Source organism: Sarcophilus harrisii, chromosome 2, assembly GCF_902635505.1.
Source record: "Sarcophilus harrisii chromosome 2, mSarHar1.11, whole genome shotgun sequence".
Lineage (NCBI taxonomy): Eukaryota > Metazoa > Chordata > Mammalia > Dasyuromorphia > Dasyuridae > Sarcophilus > Sarcophilus harrisii.
The window spans coordinates 88,506,114-88,525,132 of record NC_045427.1 but is presented as its reverse complement, the minus strand read 5'-3'; the positions used below and the strand labels follow the sequence as shown (position 1 = coordinate 88,525,132).

The following is a 19,019-nucleotide window of genomic DNA, read 5'->3' as shown; positions in this document are numbered from 1 at the left end:
CTCTCTTGTTTCTCTTATCAGCCTGATTGCTTCTTCCTAGTCTCCATTGCAAATTCATCATTCTCTACCCCCCCTTACTCAATCTCTTCTCTCTCAACTCTCTCACTTGATAACCTCATTAGTTCCAATGGATCTAAATGCCATTTCTACGTAGTTATTTCCCATTTCTCATCTTTCTTCTGAGTTTCACATCTCCCTCTGCCTATTTGATATTTCTAATGGAGAAGCTCAAAGGTATATGAAAAACACTTCTAGACAGAGTCCCATCTTTACTGCTGCAAACTTACTTGAGGTTACATAATTCCCTCGGGTCCAAAACCATGGCATAATTCTGAATTTTCAATTTCTCTTTCTCTACCAAAAAAAGTTAACAATTCTTGCATCTACCTCCAAGGCATTTCTTGTGGCCCTTACACAGAGGCACAGCTCTAGTTTTCGGATACTTATCACACAAGATCCCAACCATCCTTATCACACATTAAGTTTAATAAAAATCAAAATAATATCAAACCCTGGATGAATCTGCCCAGAGACAGAAGTAGAGAACATTTTTGGTCTAAGAGAATTTGAGGTTTCAAATGGTTTCAAGTTTCAAACTACAGTCCACTAGAGAATCAGTCACTGGGAACCACTCATTCAGCAGCTATTATGTCTCAGGCACTGTATTTTGTCACTCAGGATACAAAGACAAAAAATGACATAGTCCCTGCCTTCCAATGAGGGGGGGGGAGAGAAACAAGTTCTCGGATAAATAAGAACTATAAACAAAGTTGGGAAAGAAGGAAGGAATAACAAATGGGGAAATTAGGAAAGCCTTCTGGAAAGAAGCGACATTTCAATAAAAACTTCAAATAATCTAGTGTGAAAGTTTTTCTCTAGCTATTATTATCACCACCTCAATCCACCATTCTCCTCAAGACTGCCGGCAATTTTCCCCAGTTGGGAGTACTGGTCTTAAAGTTTGAATATACACACAAAGGAAAGCTAGACACAATAGGACAGTAAGGTAGCATAGCACCAGACCTAAGGCACAAAGATTCATCTTCCTAAGTTCCAATATAGTTTCAGAAAGGTAATAGCTGTATTATTCTAGGCAAGCACTTAACTCTATTTGTCTCAGTCTTCTCATCTATAAAATGAACTGGAGAAAGAAATGATGAACTACTCCAAGAAAACTCCAAACAGAGTCACAAAGAGTCAGACATAACAAAAACATACCAAGGGAAAAGGAGAAATGTTACCCTGTGGAATGAAGAATGGATTCTAAGGCAAAGAAAAACAAAATGTTTTGGTGAGGAGTACCAAAACAAGACTCTAAACCTTTTCTATAGTACTTCTAAAGCTGAGCATTACTGATGAGCACTAAGGCTAGTCCCATGTATCATCAAGGATTATGGGAAGCTTTACACTCTCCAAGCATAATAGAAATTATAGCTGTTCAACCTGTAATATATTTTTTGTTCTGGAACATGTTCCACCTGGACTCAATCTGAAATCCCCTCATTTGGTTTCCTGAATCCATGAGAAATGATCACAAAATTAACACTCTTTTCTTAGCTCTAAAAACATTACTGTGGTATCCATTAAGCAGTTATCAGTTGGTGCTTTCTCTAACACTCTAAGGCTAAAGACTACTTTGACTAAAAAAAAAATTATTTAACTACTTCTTTAACAGAAAATACCTTTTATTATCATCACCCTTTATCATTATTATTATTTATTGGATGATAAAAATAATCTGAAGTGAAGGAAAAGTTAGGATAGAGTCAAAAAGGCTTCCTATAGGGGGCAGAGCTTGAGCTAATAATCCTAGAAGTGAACTAAGGATTCTAAGAGGCAGAAAAGGAATAGATTTCAAGCACAGGTGACACATACAATGACAAGTAAGTGGGGAAGAGTGGTAAGATCAATCCTACAAAGACTATGTGAAAGAGTGTAATGAATATACCCTAACAATTCAAAATCAGAACTGGGAACAGAAATTAAGACTACAAATAGACTACCATTTTTACATGGAGGTGGAACTTATTAGCAGTGAATGTTGTCTATTAGTGAGAGAGAGGGAGAGAGACAGAGAGAGAATATGTGTGTGTGTGTGTTGAGGTCATTGAAAAATCCACTCTTACAAGAAGATGCTGCACAACTGTATCAAAGCTGGAATACTTTTTAAAGACTGCAAAGTAACTTTATATAAAGGAAGAGTATATAAATACAGTCATTTCTTTTTTTTCTTAAATCTTTTAATTTAATCAATATTCTTCCTCTCAAAATTTGTTTCACCTTTTAAAAGGTGATGTTCTAGATTCAGAAGCATAATTGACAAGCACGATTTCAAAAGTGGTTTCTCCCGGAAAAAGTATGACTGCTAATCAATGACTTGGAACCTTCATGCCATCACTTTAACATAACATAACAAAAGATCTGCTGGAAGTGACTAGAACACCACTTTGTTTAATAAAGAATAAATCCTCAAATATAATAAATACAGAGACAAAATACAAAGTCAAGGTTTTCTCTCTCCCTGCTTTCCTAACAACTGCTTCTTACTCCATAGAGGTAATATGTTTCTCCTCTCTGTGAAATGTGATTTGAGTTATGTTCAATCAACTAGGAATTGTATACAGATTTGATTTGTAGGCAAGGCCTGCTATGACTCATCAAACAACAGCTTATATTAATAATTCCTTAAGAGTTTAACTTCCCCACTTTTGTGAGCTTAAATCCCTAGGTTTTTAAGACTTCCCTTTTCTGTGGGAATCAAAGTTCCCCTTTTAATGTATTAATTACTCATTCGGACTCAAGAAAATTACAAACTTTCCATGTGATGCTAAACTAAGATAATGATGTGGTCAATAGCCTAATTAATCAATAAGCTTTTATAATGCCTTGACAATCAGAGGGAGTGTGCCACAAAAACTGTTCACTTTTCCATTTTCCCATTCCTAAAAAAAAGGTTACTTGTCTCTAGCCTATTTCCAATCAAAATCTCCCTATTCTTGCCTTTACTCAAAATATCTCCAGAACCATGTGTCAGTTCACATTGTGGCAAAATGATACAAGTTCTTGTTAGGAACTTCTTCACCCATCAATCAGGAAATTTGTCTTTTTACTGACTCTAAAAAAAGTTGTGTAAACTACCCACGAGGTCCTTATTCTAAGGTGCCTCAGACCCCACTTATTGGCAATTGCTAGCCTTATTAAAAAATGGAACGTGTTCGGTTTCTCTTTAACATTCCAATAATAGAAACATCTCCAAGATATCCTGGGGTTCATCAATTTAGCCAAGAACTCCAAGTAGGGAGAAGGATAGTAGCAATAAAGAGAACATCTCCCCATACACCTAGTTTGCTGGCTGTGACACTACATTAAAAGCTCTTCCTTTGTTCAAAATACTCCCTAAAAGTTTTTCTGGGCCAAGATATAACTATCTTCTGCTTGCAGTCTCATCTCTGGGTCTCTCAGCCCTTCTTCTTTCCAAGGAATTGGCAAGGCATTGTTTGGTGCGCTCCAAAACTTTTCCCCATTAGAAGGCACCCTACCTTATCCGCCCATTCCATCGACATCTTAACTATTCTGGCCTCTTTCTTGCAAACTCAAAATCAAAGCCGTGCCTCCCAAGCTTTCGGCTTCATTAAATTGCCCTTTCTCCCAGATAGCTCCACGACTCGGAAGGTGCTCTCCCACCTCCCCCCCATCTACCCGGCGAGCTCGCTAGCTCCCCACCCCCACAGTGCCAGGCTTACCAGCTCGCACCGCCCCTCCTTTTCACATATGCATCCTCCCCCTCCAAAAGCCACCTTCCCCTCCCCCAGCGCCACGCCCCCTTTAGTCAATTTCTCGGGGGGGGGGGGGATCTCCCCCTTGGGCTACCGCAGCCCCCCACCCCCACCCTGCATCCCCCGCTGGGGGCTCACGGCCCTTCCCCGGGATACCTGGCTGGAGGAGCAGCCGCGGCTGGGGCTGGAGCCGGGGTCGGCACTCCAGTCGGTCGCCGGCGCGGCCCTCCATTCAGTTTTATCTCTCGGGGCAGCGGGGCGACCCCGGAGCTGGAGCGGGGGCTGGGGACGTGAGGGCCGGGGCCTGAGGCAGCAGCAGGGTCAGGACTCGGGCGGGCTTCTTCGCTCCGGGCCGCGTCTCCGCAAGCCGACGAGGCCCCGGAGACTCCGGCCCGCCCCACCCCCTCAATCCCCGAAGCCCCCGCTCCAGCCCCAGCGCCGCTTCCATCCGCAGCAATGGCGGCGGCCTTGTTGTTGCTGCACAGCGCCGGGCTCTTGGGGAAGAAGCTGAATAGGGTGCTCTGTCGCGACATGGCAGCCGGCGGGGATAGAACCCCCTCCAACCTACTCTCTCTAGGTCGGTCGGGCCAGACGAGTGACCCACCGCGGCCAACCGCCGACCGCGCTCTGGCTGGCGGGAAACGTGAGGAGGGGGTGGGAGCGGGGAGGGCGCCGTGGGGGAGGGGAAGGGCGGGAAGGGACGGAGGCGGAGTCGGATTCCGCTCGGGGGGGAAAAACCCATAGTCCAACCAATCAGAGAGAGTGGGGGCTGGTGCGGGAGCCTCCGTCTTCGAGCCCCGGCTCGCTCCGCCTCGCCAAAGAGATGGAAAAGCAAGCACCGAGGGGACGGGCGCCACCTAGCGTCTAGCCGCAGTCACTGCTCCCTCCCCAGCAGTCTAGAGAGACGTGAGGGGGGACGAATTCGCTGTAAATTCGGGCTATGCCTGGGGAAGGGGTTGGACGAGGAGTGACCTCCTCGCGCGCCTTTCTGAGAAAGCTACTAAATGAGTGCAGAAGTTTGCACGTCCCGGGGCGCAGAGGCGTATAATAATAACACTAATCATATTAATAACATGATATTTACATAGTGCTTTGTGGTTTGTAAAGTGCTTTGCAAAGATCTAATTTTATCCTCGAAACCGCCCTGGGAATCGGATGGTCTCGTGATCCCCGTTTTTCAGAGGTGAAAGGAAGAGGCTGAGCTGGGTGAAATGGCTTTCCCTAGCAAAAGCCTGACGCTGAACTTGGAATTGAGGATTTCCGGCCTCCCAGACTTTCTGTCCAGTGGAAATTGCAGGAGGCCTGAGGCTACTTCTTACCTAAAATTCTTGATCTATTCCAGGGCTTACGACTGGGCTCTCCACAGACCACAACCCGCTTCATAGCTATTCCTTGTGGATTGACTTGAGGGAAGGGTGGAGCCCAGAAAAATGATCCACGAAGGGATACCAAAATCATATCATCAATTAACCCCTCGCTTACTATTTTAAAATTCGTTAGGCATCCAAATTTAGTTCTGGGAACTTCTGGATTTTGTTTTTTATTCTAAAAAGACAAATTAACAACAACAATAAAGACATTTCCACAAGAAAATAGTGGGTAGGAGATGGAATTTCCATGTCAAATACTTTCTTTAAAAAAAAAAAAAAAAAAAGGACCTTATGGTACGTTGCTTTATAAGTTTTGCTTTTTTTTTTTCCTAGCATTTAAAAAAAAATGTTTCAATGGCTTTTTTTTTTTTTTTTTTTTTTTTTTTTTTTTTTTTTTGCATCGCTGTAACTAACTGGGTGGATAAAGCACCTTGTTCAAATCGAGTCTTAGTATCTGTGTGACCCCCGGGCAAATCACTTAATCTGTTTTCTCTTCTGTAAAAATAGAATGAAAACACCCATCTCTTGGTTTAATGGTGAAGCTAAAATGAGATAGCATAAGGTCTGGCTAGGAGTAGGTGGGATATAAATGTTAGCTACCGGTATTATCTACTCTCTTTTTTCTCCAGCTTTCTTTTAAAAACCAGAGAAAAAGAAAGATTGGGGCGGGGGGGAAGGGGGAGGAAGATAAGCATTGCTGAGCAAAATGAGGAAGGAACTTTGGAGATCTTATAGTCAAGCTGTGTTATTTTGCAAATTAAGAAACTAGAACCTCTGGAGGCTCACCCAGTTATTTACAAAAAAGTACCCGAATCCAGCCCTGACCTTTGGCTCCAGAATTAAAAGTTTTCAGCTCAAAACCTGTCTCCATTAATTCCACACTCATGACTTTGGGTCGCTCTTTTTATCTACTTTTTTGTTTTTTAAATGAAAATGAGGGTGGTTTCTTTAAGCTTTAAATCCTTCAGTTCTTTCAAAGGATTTCTGCTTTCTGGCCTCAAGGACCACTTTAACCACCATTTTATTCATACCAACCCAGAAGCACCGAGCTGCCTAGATTTTCCCAGCCCTTAAACTGACAAGATGTTGAAGGTTGAGTTCTGTGTTTAAAATGTAACACCAACATTTATTAAATACTTACTGATGAGATCTGTATGAGGCAATGACCACTAACCCAAAATAATTCAAATAGACATTTCTCAAAGCCAGAGCGGAAAGCAGTTTCTTCAATTTTTGCAGAAAAAGGACATCACCTTCATCAGAATATTCTAGTGAAGTGAGGCAAAGGACAAGCAACAGAGTAGATTTTTTTACTCAGTAATAATTTTTATCCCATCTTAAGTCCCAGTTGTCCCTGACTTCATATCAGGGATCACTGTCTATCATAGGAATCCATTACACCCTTAGGGTACAAGAACAGGGAGACTACAGATTACAAAGTAGTTTGTGTAAGATTAAGAAAGGGTTAAAAGCAAGGAAGGGTTTCCTGAACTGTAGCCCTAAACTATGGAAGGGGTCAGTTTTCTGAGAAGACCTCACTTCCTCTCTATTCCATTTAATCCTTCCTCTTCTTGTGTCCATTTGAGGACTTCTCACACCAATCCCAATAAAATTTTTCAACTTCTACATCTACCTTGTTCTCAGGACTCCTCTAGCTTCCTGATTTTTTGGGCTCCCACCCACAGAAGTTATAAGACAAGAATCTCCACTTCTCATTACATAGCTAGTCCCTGCTCCCAAGGAGCTTTCATTCTTTAGGGAGAAAATGAATATTCTTGATTATCCCTTGATATCCTTGTGAATTTCAGTTTTCTAATTTAATTTTCATTTCTCCAATTTAATTTTCATAACTGTGGAAAAATGTGCCCATCCATTTCTCACAATTCTATTATTATTATTTTTTTTTTTTTAGCAATTTGGTTTCCACATCCCTTTCTAACCCCTCATCTTTGACTAAAACTTTTTTTACATCCCACTTCATAAAATTCTGTTAATCCCTGCACAGCTTTTCTTAAACAGGATCGATAGTTAATCCCTGAATTCTCAGCTAATTGATAGAGCTGTACTAAAAATGAAAACTACTTCCAATTATAACACATGTTCTTCCTCTTCCTGCCATTAACCTTTCCAGAGTCATTCTGTTTTCCCATACCATTCTGCTAGTGGCATCTAACTATTCTGCTATTCCTTTCACTCCTAGTGTAACTTATCCAATAATATTTACTCACTGGAGTAGGTATGACCCAAACCAGAACTAGATTTCTATATTTTCCAGTTACTATCCTTGACTTAATTCTTCCTGATTCACTCTTTCTTAGTTCATCAAATGCCAAGATAAAAGGAATAGCCAATTGGATCGGTGTACCATTGGTGTACCATTCAGTTCCCAGGCAAAGCAAGTTTGAAACTATGTGGGACAGTATTGACCACAAAAGCAATCAGAGACTCTCAGAGTAAGAAAAAGTAAAAAGGGGTGTATTATGATCTCAGAAAAAAGGGCAGTAAAGAAGTGCAAAGTAAAAACTTCAAAACACAAGATTAAATACCTTGAACACAGAAGATCCCTCATCTCCCCACACCTCCTTCCCCAGTCTTTTCTATCGTTGTTTGGGGGAGTTCAAGTTTACATTCTAATTGTGGAAATCTAACTCAGAAACAAACAAACAAAAAATACAGGTCAATAATAATAAACTCTTAATTTACATTTTCCCACACAGGTGCTTATATAAGCAGATACCCTTGGATAAGAGAATTCAAAGCCATCATCACCTTGAAAGAAGTATTTAAATGCTAATTAAGAGGTGGTGGGAAACAAGAGGGGACAAACTCCTGCAACTTTTAGCTATAGCTCTATTTGTTATTTTAACGGTTCAAGTCACAATTAAGATATATTCCCATGAAAGTATCTTCACTCAGTTATTTTCACACAAGAGTATTGCTTCTATAATACCATCCAAGGTTTGCTTGGGGTATGCTTATCCAAGAAATTGCCAGAGCAGAGCTACTCTCAGTTACATTCCAGACTCAGGAACATGTTAGTACAGTCTCTAGATTTTGAAATCTTTCACCCTACCATGAGAGGCAAGCTGATTGATCTCCAGAGGTAAGGGACTAGTATAAAACATTGCAATTCTCTCCAGTAATGTTATTTTGGGAACAGGAGAAATTCACTAGTGTTTTTCCATACCCAAAGGGAATAATACCATCTAGACATGGGACAATTTGTAGCACAGACATAGAAATTGCTATTTGTTCAGATTTTACAGAGTACTTTACCAATTCTACTCAGGCATTAGTATCTATCACTTGCCTTAAGTCCTTAATTTGATTCCAAATCTTCCTAAGAGATCTATACCTATTACATATATAACCAACTTACTCTTTGATCTGCATTTTCTATATGTCTAGCCTTTGTAGCAAACCAAACATTATTCCAAATTGGACAGGCAGTTCCATAAAAACCTCTTTCTCTATTAGGACACAATTGTACCTAATTGTCAAGACTGTCAAGCCTCTATAATTTTATAATTTGACAAGCATTAAACTGAATTGTTTATGCAATATCCTTTCCCAGTAATATTGAACCAAATCTTAACCCAATATCCCCATCTTAAGCTCCAAATACTATTGAAGTATAAGAGATGAGGGTTGAGAGATCCCCTGGTCGATGTTGCAGATTCTTTACAAAATAATCTACAAACCGGAATGGCGAAGTTTGTGGCAAAAAGTGGGTTTATTGCACTAAGAAAACAGCTTTCTTAGTGGGCAAAATCCTGTTAGAATTATTTGAAAAGGTCTGGGCACACAATGTTTGATTATATTGGATTTTTTTGGCTGGGAGGTGGGGACCTTTCAATAGAGGGTGATGATTATGCCCCAGACCAAGATCTCCAAATGAATAGGAGGAAATTACTATCTGGGAATTTTCCCTATGAACAGGAGGGTGGGGCCTCTCCTGTAGACCAGGAGGGGTTTCCATTCAGACCCTTTCCAACCCTTCCTCACCAAAGATCAGGGGGACAGTTTACATCACTATTGCAGCAGGGGAATAGCATTAATCCTGCATAATCTCTCACCTTCATAGGATTGATAGACTCCTTACAGGGAACACACTCAGACACTGGATAATCTGAAATCCATTCACCAACCAGTTCCAGTACTTTCCCAAACAAATGGGCCCAGTCTTTTAGGGTATGGAGTAATGATCTCATCTTCTGAAACTTCTTCCTATTAAGAATGGAAATTGAGCTGGTTCACTCTACAGGGTCCCATTTGAAGGGGCTTAAGCTGATTGAAGATCCAATGGGTTGTCAGACCCCTGAAGCTGGTTAATACAGCTATCTAGTGTTGCTCATTTGAAGGTGAATTGCTCAAAGCCTAAAAGAAAACAAACCTAAGAGAACTAGAGAGAAAGAAAGTACAAAGAGCAGAATTCTCATTATTGAAAGGTGTGTTTATACCTTCCCTGGAGATTATGTAAACAGCTAGACAAAATCTCTATCTCTCTCTTTTTTAAGAAACTATATCATGCCCCAAAAGCAATTTTCAGAAAGGGGGAATCCCATCAGATAATAGAAGTATTCACAAAATCCTTTATTAAAAGGTTTCATTTATCTATCAAAAGCAGGATACTGATAGAGAATAACCCAGACTTCTAATATATGTATATATATATATATATATATATATATATATATTTTTTTTTTTTTTTTTAGATAAGTATCCCTATTACTCTGAACAGGTTTCAAGAGAAGGCAGTTCAATAGTCCTTTCAAAAATCACTTGGGCTCCTAGTCTGAGACCAGTGAAAATAGATTTCAAAAGAGCCACTGTAGCCTGTTGTAGGCTTTAAGAAGTTCCACTGGCTTGGCTCTGGGATTAGAAGCTGGCCTGAAAGTGTTTAAAAATCACTCAGATTTCTATAAATTTTCCCATTAATGTAACAAAATATTCCATAAGTAACATTCCTCTAAGAAAACTTGAGTACTCTAAAATCCTCTTTTCTAAACCATATGAAAAATATTTCAGCTTCAGTTTCAATAATCAATAAAATAACATGTCCTACAGATAGTTGTATCAATGGTTCTTACATACATAGAGAGTCCTTAAAAGACCTTATTTCATACAAATACATATATCTAGTAATAGATAGATGATCAGGCCATTTTTTTTACCTAATTATAAAATATGACTACATATTTTCAAGTCATAAACAGCAAAATATTACATATTTGATCTTATGCTTATGGCTTATATTGACCTCTTACTCTGATTAAAGAAATTTGTTATGAGAGGAAAAAGCAGGGGCATAATTATAATACCATCAAAATTGATCCTTCAGGGCCTCAGTCTTAGGGCACAGTTGACAACCAGTCATGTAGTAACAATCCCACTTTAACCAATTCAGCTCTCAAATGGTGGGTTACCAGTTTACTAATTCATCAGATAATCATTCCCAAATTCAAAACTCAAAACAATAAGTTATAATCCCAAGAGATTTCATTTCAATAGCAAGTTTCACTAATGAGACTTTAAATCCTAAACCATCTATCCCATGTCTATAGGGCCAGAAAACTATAGATCATATTCATTAAACAATTAAATGATGATGCACTTATTAGATAATTTGCTGGATGGGTTTTAAAATAACCACTTTCAGAGAATTTTTACTTAACCAGAAATCTACAAACTTCTCTTAGAAGTTCCTTGCATTGCTAAGAAGTTGAACCTTTGATATAGCATCACAAGTGACTTTGCCTTAAAATAACCATAGATTTGAAAAATAAAAACTAACATTCAGTTATTAATACCATGTAAATATAAGCTATTTCTTTAAATAATAGAAGCAATTAATGTTAAATTCATTTTAATTAATATTAAATGAAATATTAATTTCATTTAACCAATAAGGGGGGAGGGGCAGAAGTTGGGGGGAAGGGGTGTTGAGCTCCAATGAGTGGGGTTTTTTTTCCCTCATTTCTAAGAAGCAGCCACACCCAGTGGAGGAAGGGTAAACTAAGCCTTCACCTTCCCAAGCCAACAGATCTTTCCCTTTCCCTTTTCCCCATAGTGTCTCTTTTAATTCCACTAAGCTTTCCCACCACACTGCTTCTTATAACTATCTCTTTTTAGGTTGTTAAGTCCCTTCCAGGATTTAGCCTGGCAGCTAAGGACACGCACCAACCTCATGGGTTGTTTCTTTTCTCTTGGCAAATGGCAATTTCCACTAAAGAACTTGCCCTTTCCATCATTGATTATTAAGATCCATTTCTATGCTCTCTTCCCCTATTTCATATTTATCATTCCCGGTGTCTATTCTATCCCTCCATTTTGGGGTCTTGGAACTACATTTTTTGTTGCCAGCCAAAACATCCTGTTCTTCTTGGTCTCTTTTTCTCTCCTCTCTCCCTCTTCTTCCAACAACCTATCAAATGAATAATGCTTAACAATTTTAGGTTTCAATTTTACAACAATAATCCCAAACAACTTAATTAGCAATTTCACAATGTTCCTAAGTAATAGCTAAATAGATATGACATAGTCTATCCTAAAAATGGATAGGAATCTCATGTAATTTACACTCAAGTTTCCAATTTTAACATACATGCCAATTTTTAAAAGTTATTTTACAAATCAATACTTTAGCTTGTGAGATTCTAACTGGATGTTTCATTCAAACTATCAATTGTTCTTTGCAAATCAATCTTTCTTGTCCCTTGTTTTTAAAACCATCCTTTTTAATATCTAAATAACTTTGGATCAAATTTCATAAAAGTTATACATATATGCAGCAGAGCTGACTAAATTTTAAATCGTAACTCATGATTTTTAAAAATTACCCAATATATAATTTAGAAAGCCACATATTTCATCTATGAGAAATGCAGAAAAGTTGAGTTTCCACAGAGTGTTGCAAGCTTCCAGGTAGTATAGGATAGTGTGCCTTTCCAGGAATATCATTTACCTAGCAACACCTGCTTAGCTGCAGGATTCAAAGTTATCTTGACTTGGCTTTGAATCCCTCTTAAGGCTCCCTAACATGTCAGCCAGCAGACCAGAAAAGACTGAGAAGAATTAGGAAGAAGTGTGTTGGGCGTGTATCATTAATTAGGATGGCAAAAGGGTGAAGCTGTTTCTATAGAGAATCCCTAGTTTCTACTAGTATACAAAACATTGCCTCTTCATGCACTGATTGGTTTATCCTCTTTATGTTTCCTTAGTAATTTTGCAGTTTTAGGGCTTAAATATGGAGAGCACAGATACAAAAAAGTCATCTTGATCACTTACATCTTGTCTTGACCACATACATCGATGTTTTCTTTCTATCTTTTCTTGCTTTCATGGTCTCCGCAAGAGCTAATAGATCTGGTTTGTCATTGGCATTAAGCCTTGAGCAAACAAGGAATTGGAGAGCTAGGAAGGCACAGCTAGGAAGGATTCAACCAATCAGAAAGAGTCTTGTGCTTTTGAGAAAACCACAAACTTAAGATAATAGCGCATCCAGCCCAAAATGATTGGGATCAATGACCTGACTTGACCAAATCACTATTGTGCCTGCTTAATAGGCTAAATGAATATTAAACATACCCTGTAAGGAGTTTTCCATCATTTTTGAACATGAATTGAATGATGATGAAAGGGGAACATGTTTATACCTATTTAGGGGGAAACATGTAGTGGTATAATGCTGGAGAAACTGAGCAAGAAACAAGAGCAATAAGAGAATAATATAATAGTTTATTAAATGGAAATGTACTGGGACCAAATGGATCCATGGTATGGTCCTAGGGCTGAATGACACTATTGTCTCCAAGAATCCAGCAGTCAATGTCAGATACAAGATTCTTTTATAGGGTAACAAGAACAATGACATTACGGGGGAGGAACCTGGATGGGGCTGACCTAATGGGAGAGGAACCTAGGATGAGGATGACATAATAGAGGCAGGCATCTAGGATGACATAATGGAGGAAGGTACCAGAGAGGCTCCTGATATTCTAATGACATCTAAAATAGATAAAGACCTTTATCCCATCAAACATTAAGAGGGAATGAGTATGGCCTAAGATTTAAGATATAAGACCTTTATTCTATCAAACATTAAGAAGGAATGGTTATAACCTGAGGCAGAGTAATTGAATAGGACAATTAGGGAAACTGGGTCAGGACATTAAAAGGGAACTGTGGCACAACATTCCACACTCTCTCTCTTCTAATTATTCAAATCTTTGAATTATCTTCCTCTAGAAGGTCTTAGTTTTAACCAACCCTATGTGAAGTAAATAGACCAAATAAAAATCAAAATAAAGCTAGAACAATGCAAGGACTTATAGCAAGGATAAGTCTCTCCCTGATAACCCCAGAATTAATCAACAATACACAACACTCCTTATTTCAATCATGTCAGGTCCTCTGCAGTTGGGGAGCATATAAACAGTTCACTATGAGTTAGGTCTGTGGTCATTTGTGCATGACTCAGCCTCTGCTCACAGAGCAGCAGGGCTCAAGACAGATGTGCTGCCCATTCAGAGGGGCAACCCGCTCCAGGGGAGAAGGGTGAGGCTGGAGTAGCTCTACCTGTCCCTGCTCAGAGGAACAGACAGGGCTGCAGAAAGGATCAGATTTCTGAGCAGATGATGCACAGTTAGACCAAGGCAGGTAAACCCCAAACTTTCAGAGGCCCGATATCAACTACAAGGTCCTTTTAAATATGCTGAAATACTAATTAAGGACCTGGGGCGACAGTAATGGAGAAACAGATCAGAGAGACTGCCAGTCCCAAGGCAGGTATCCGATTTCTGGTTGTTTCTAAAAAATAATCCCCAAAACTGAGTCTGCCAGGGCAATTCTAACTGAATAAGAGATTTCAAAGTTAAAGCATAACCAGCAAATCATAGGCCAGTAAATTTAAGGAAGGAGTAAAAAATAAAAAGGACTATTTAAAGGACTACCAATTAAATGTGAACTAGTAAAATAGGGGGTGGGGCAGAAATGCCTAAGAAGATACACCAGTTTCCCCAATTTCCTACATCTTCCTCCTTTTTTTTCTCACGGAAAGGAATATCTAATAACCATACCACATATAAATCATATACATATGCATATACATGACAGACTAAAAATCAAGTTTAACAATTTTTTTTAACAAGTTTAACAATTTCCATCCCAAGTCTTAAACACAGTAATACAGTTAAAATTTTAACAATTCAGCCACTTTCCCACTCCCCCATATAAATCCAAATCACATCAGGAGCAGGGGCGATGGTTTTCTCAAAAACTGCTTCCTGCTGAAGATGGGCAGAGATGCTCAGTGCAGGGAGGGGGATGGGTGTAGTGTTGCATGCTGACAATCAAAGCTCAGAAGCAAGTCAGTATATCTGTAATTTGACCAAATCTAGAAACAAAAACAAATCTAACAAAGAAAAGTTAGAACAGTCTGAGATAGAAAGACTGGTCCACAAGGACTGCTACAAGATGTGGTTTCTCATTAGTTATAAACCTTAAAAAACTTGAATATCCAGACACAATATCTAGTAACCGATAGATGACTGGACTAAATACTTATCTGCTCAAATATTTAGGGTATAAAACCAGATTTGGAAATAGCAAGGTGTGACATAATTGAATTGCATTAACAGTTTCTTATTGACCATTGCTCTGATTATAGAAATCAGTTACAAGAGGAAAAAATGCAGTGACATATTAAGTACAAACCCAAGAAATTTTACCTCCAATAACAAACCCCATTAACCAAAGTTTCAGACAAATCCTAAACAGATATTTACCATAACCTTATATTTATACAAATCAGTTTGCTCCTTTTATCCAAAACTAGGGGGCTACAATTTGAGGGAAAAGAAAATCTGGAACAGTTTAAAGGGAGGGAGGGAAGGAAAGAATTCCACATAGCCGCTCATCCCCCCCACTCTACTTTCAAAGAGGCAGGAGGGAAGGGAGGTGAACTAACCTGGACTCCAGGGTAACTAGATGCTCCATAGAAGTAGCAGAGAGCAGTGTGGGATGAGTTTAATCTTTACCTTTGAAGACAAAAGATCCCTACCCCACCCAACATTTAAAGTAGCAGAAATCAGTGAGGGGATGGGTGGGGAAAATTCCATAAAACCCACATGTCCAGCAGAGCTGGATTTAAAGCCTAATTTACAATGTTATAATGTAAGGTAGTTTTTCTCTCTCTCTGGCCCCATGTGGCCATTATTCACAATGGACTTCTAAACTCCAACTTGGGCAGAATTGAAGCCTTCAGAAAAGTCAAATCCTTTTTGCTACATACTTTACCTAATTAGAAGCACATGCCCCCTTTCAGGAAAGTTAACAGAACTTCTTTAACAAGCTATTTTTCTTTTAAGATCTTATATTTAAAGATCTAGCCTGCATAGGAAACAGTAAAATTATTTCCCACAATTTTAAAACTGCCCAAAAGAATATTCAGAACAAATCTGGCATGCAAAGGCAATAGTAAAATTATTTCCCAAATTTAGAATCATCCTAAAATTCCTAATTTTCTCCAGCTGGAGTTCAGTATTGAAATAATCAATTCCCAAATTTGATCATTGTTCTTAAATTTAACAGAGCTCTTAAAATAATAAAACAAACAAATCACACAGAACACAGAACACACATAGACTGCGCAGTCAAAACATTTAACACAGACCAGGAGTTATTTGGAAAGAATAGCCTGAGAGAAGTTGTCTCCAGTCTACAATTCCATAATCTAAACGGAGACTTTTTTTTTTTTTTTTTAGCCAGATGGTATCTTAAAAAAAGACACCCAGATTTATACTCTGGAATGCCCAGAGTTGTGCCAACTGGCACACAGATGTATCTTAGACACCCAGGTAGAGTCCCCTGCAACCAGAAGACCCTTCTCCCAGAATTTATGTTTGTCAGCATTTCATAATTCTGGGAATACAGATGCTAGCATACCGACAGAACAGAACAGGTCTTAAAATGTAACCAGATAGTACCCAAAAGGTACCCAGACAGACTTACTCTCCTGTGGCCGAAATAGAGGTGTCTACCATCAGGCTGTTGTGGCTGGAAACTGCTCTCTTTCCCAGAGGCTCTGGAAAAAAAAATCCAGGGCACCTCGGCCTCTCCAGGTCAAAAATTCAGATCCGCAGCCACCCTGAGGCCCAAGGTAGAGACTAGAAAGTCTCTTATCTCTAATCCTGCTCATTTTCTAACATCTTGCTGGGGAACTCCAAAATGTAATGCCAGAGAAACTAAGCAAGACAGAGATTAGAGAACAATTCAATAGTTTATTAAATGGAGAGATATACTGGGACCAAATGGATCCATGTTTGGTCCCAGGGCTGAATGAGACTATCATCTCAAAGAATCCAGCAGTGAACGTCAGATACAAGATTCTTTTATAGGGTTACAAGAACAATGACATAATGGGGGAGGGACCTGAGATGGGGATGCCCTAATGGGGGGAGGCACCTAGGATGACATAATGGAGGGAAATTCCAGAGAGACTCCTGATATTCTAATGATGTCTAAAATGGATAAAGACCTTTATCCCATCAAACATTAAAAGGGAATGAGTACAGCCTAAGGTCTAAGATATAAGACCTTTATCCTATCAAACATTAAGAGGGAATGGTTATAACTTGAGGCAGAATAACTGAATAGGACAATTAGGGAAACTGGATCAGACCATTAAAAGAGAACGGGGACACAACAGTGGCTGTATCAGAAATATTGTAGGCTGGAAGGAATGGACCAATTCTTTTCTCAGTCACTAAGTCTTACTAGGTACTTCCCCTTTCACTGGATCACTATCTCTAACAGGGATCCTGTTCAGCTCAGCTTATTAGGTGTTGCTCCTTTCCCAGAGCCCCCATTCTGCTTTTCCTGTGGGTTATAGGTGTATTTCTTGCATGACTGCTCCTGTCTCAGCAGGGCTTGCTCTTTCTCAGTCTGTTGGAGCTTATCTTGCTTTCTGATCTGGCAAGCCCATTTCTTTAGATTCCTATTTTTCCCACAGCAGGATCATATCCTCCCTATCTCCCTTACCTCCTCAAGTCCAAATACTATTCGGGCTGCTCACCCAACAGGTGCCTGCTGTTGAGAGTGACAAGAGAAAATTTCCAGTAAGCGAGCACAAATCCTGGACAAGCCTCTAGAAAACTATGTGGGACAGAGATCACTAAAACAAAATAATTCAAATAGACACTTCTTAGAACTAGAGCAGAAAGCAGTTTATTAAATTTCTGCAGAAAAAGGAGTCATCTTCAACAGAATATTCTAATGAAGTGAGGCAAAGGACAAGCAACAGCAGAGTTTTTTACACCTGGTCACAGTTTTACCCCATCTTGGGTTCCAGCTGTCTCTGACTTGATATCAGGATTCATAGTCTATCACAGGAATCCATTCCACCTTCAGGGTACAAGAATAGAGAGACTATAGATTGCAAAGTGGTTTGTACAAGATTAAGCAAGGGTACAAGCAAAGATTTTTTCCTCTGGAATGTAGCTCTAAACTATGGCAAGGTTCAGTTTTCTGAGAAGAACCAAATGTCTTCTCCATCCTACTTAATCTATGATGTAGGATTTAGCAGCAAATGATTGTTGAGGTTCAGAAGGAGACCCCAAAAGGTTGAGATTGTGGACTAGTGTTGTGAGGCATCTTAAAACAATTTACAGGATTGAACCCATCTCCAAGTCAAGGGACAAAGTTTATTGTAATTGTAACACCAATTGAAGTGGGCTAAGTTCCAAAATAATTTGGCAAAGGACCAGGAGCAAGAAGACAAATTTATAGGAAAAGACAGTTATAAGGTTCTTCATGTCACTGATATGCTAATTTTATAGCTCAGAGGTAGACCTGAGGAATAGTTTATTCACTATTATCTCAGGTATTTGGTTATCACTGACCAGCAGATTATCTATGTAACAATCAGCAACATTTATAGGACTATCCTAAGGCCAGAAAACTTTAAAATCATTGACAGATTGTTAGAACAATAGTACTCTAAGGTCAGGGGACCTTGAGATTACTGCTATATTTCCCTTAGAAACTATAATCCCTTCATGATGATAAGCACCAAAAGTTGAAATTCAGTCATGTGAAGAATTCACAATGGCTATTCTCTTTGGCAAAAGGTAGATTTATTTAGAGGAATATGTTACAAACAAAATAGAGGGATACAATAGATACAAGGAATAGGAAATATGAAATAGAGTGGGAGAGTATATGAAAGACAAGTTACTCGGGGAACTCAAAATTACCTAATAGAAAGGAAGCATTCTATGAGGTTGGGGCATGACTTTAACTGGTCGACTAAATTCTGAAAGGGTCTTAGCACCCTAAAAGAGTTAGCTGTAAGGAGGAGAAGTCAGGTTGGGAAGCATAGTGGAAATAGAGATACCACATGGCATGGGGATGGAGAAGTAAGGAGAAAGATACCACAAGGCAGAGTACCATGGTGGACTGACCCAAAGGAGGATAGCAATCATGGGATGGCTCACAAGTAGATTGTTGTGCCACAGTTCCCTTTTATTGTCCTGCCTCAGTTTCCCTAAATTGTCCTGTCTCAATCCCCTTAGTTGCAACCCTACCCCCCCCCCCAAACTCCAGTTCATTAATACTGATATAACTCAGGGCTATTTACTCTAAAGTTATAAATTGTCAATGTGTAAACTCAAAAAGGGGGAGTCCAGACTTTCTGTCTCTAGCCAAACACTTTCTTACCTTCCAGTTAGTAAGAATTTATGGTCCTACCCTCCCCCCCAACCTGTCAGAACCAGATTGATGGTTCCTGCCTGGAGATTCCTGCTCATCAGAGTTTAGACTCCACTCCCCTGCCTTTGTTTAGCTAGTGTGTATAAATATGTCATTGAGAACTCAC

The 19,019-nt window shown here is 39.4% G+C and overlaps 1 protein-coding gene across 1 annotated transcript in view; it reads right to left on the bottom strand.

Moving 5' to 3' along the window:
• MSH6 (mutS homolog 6) overlaps positions 1 to 4,464 on the bottom strand; it is a 34,481-nt gene extending 30,017 nt beyond the window's left edge. Inside the window, exon 1 of the mRNA XM_031950447.1 lies at positions 3,933 to 4,464. Within this exon, the coding sequence (XP_031806307.1) occupies positions 3,933 to 4,309 (377 nt within the window). The 5' untranslated portion in view covers positions 4,310 to 4,464. The remainder of the gene's footprint in view (positions 1 to 3,932) is intronic.
• Positions 4,465 to 19,019: the final 14,555 nt, after the last annotated feature.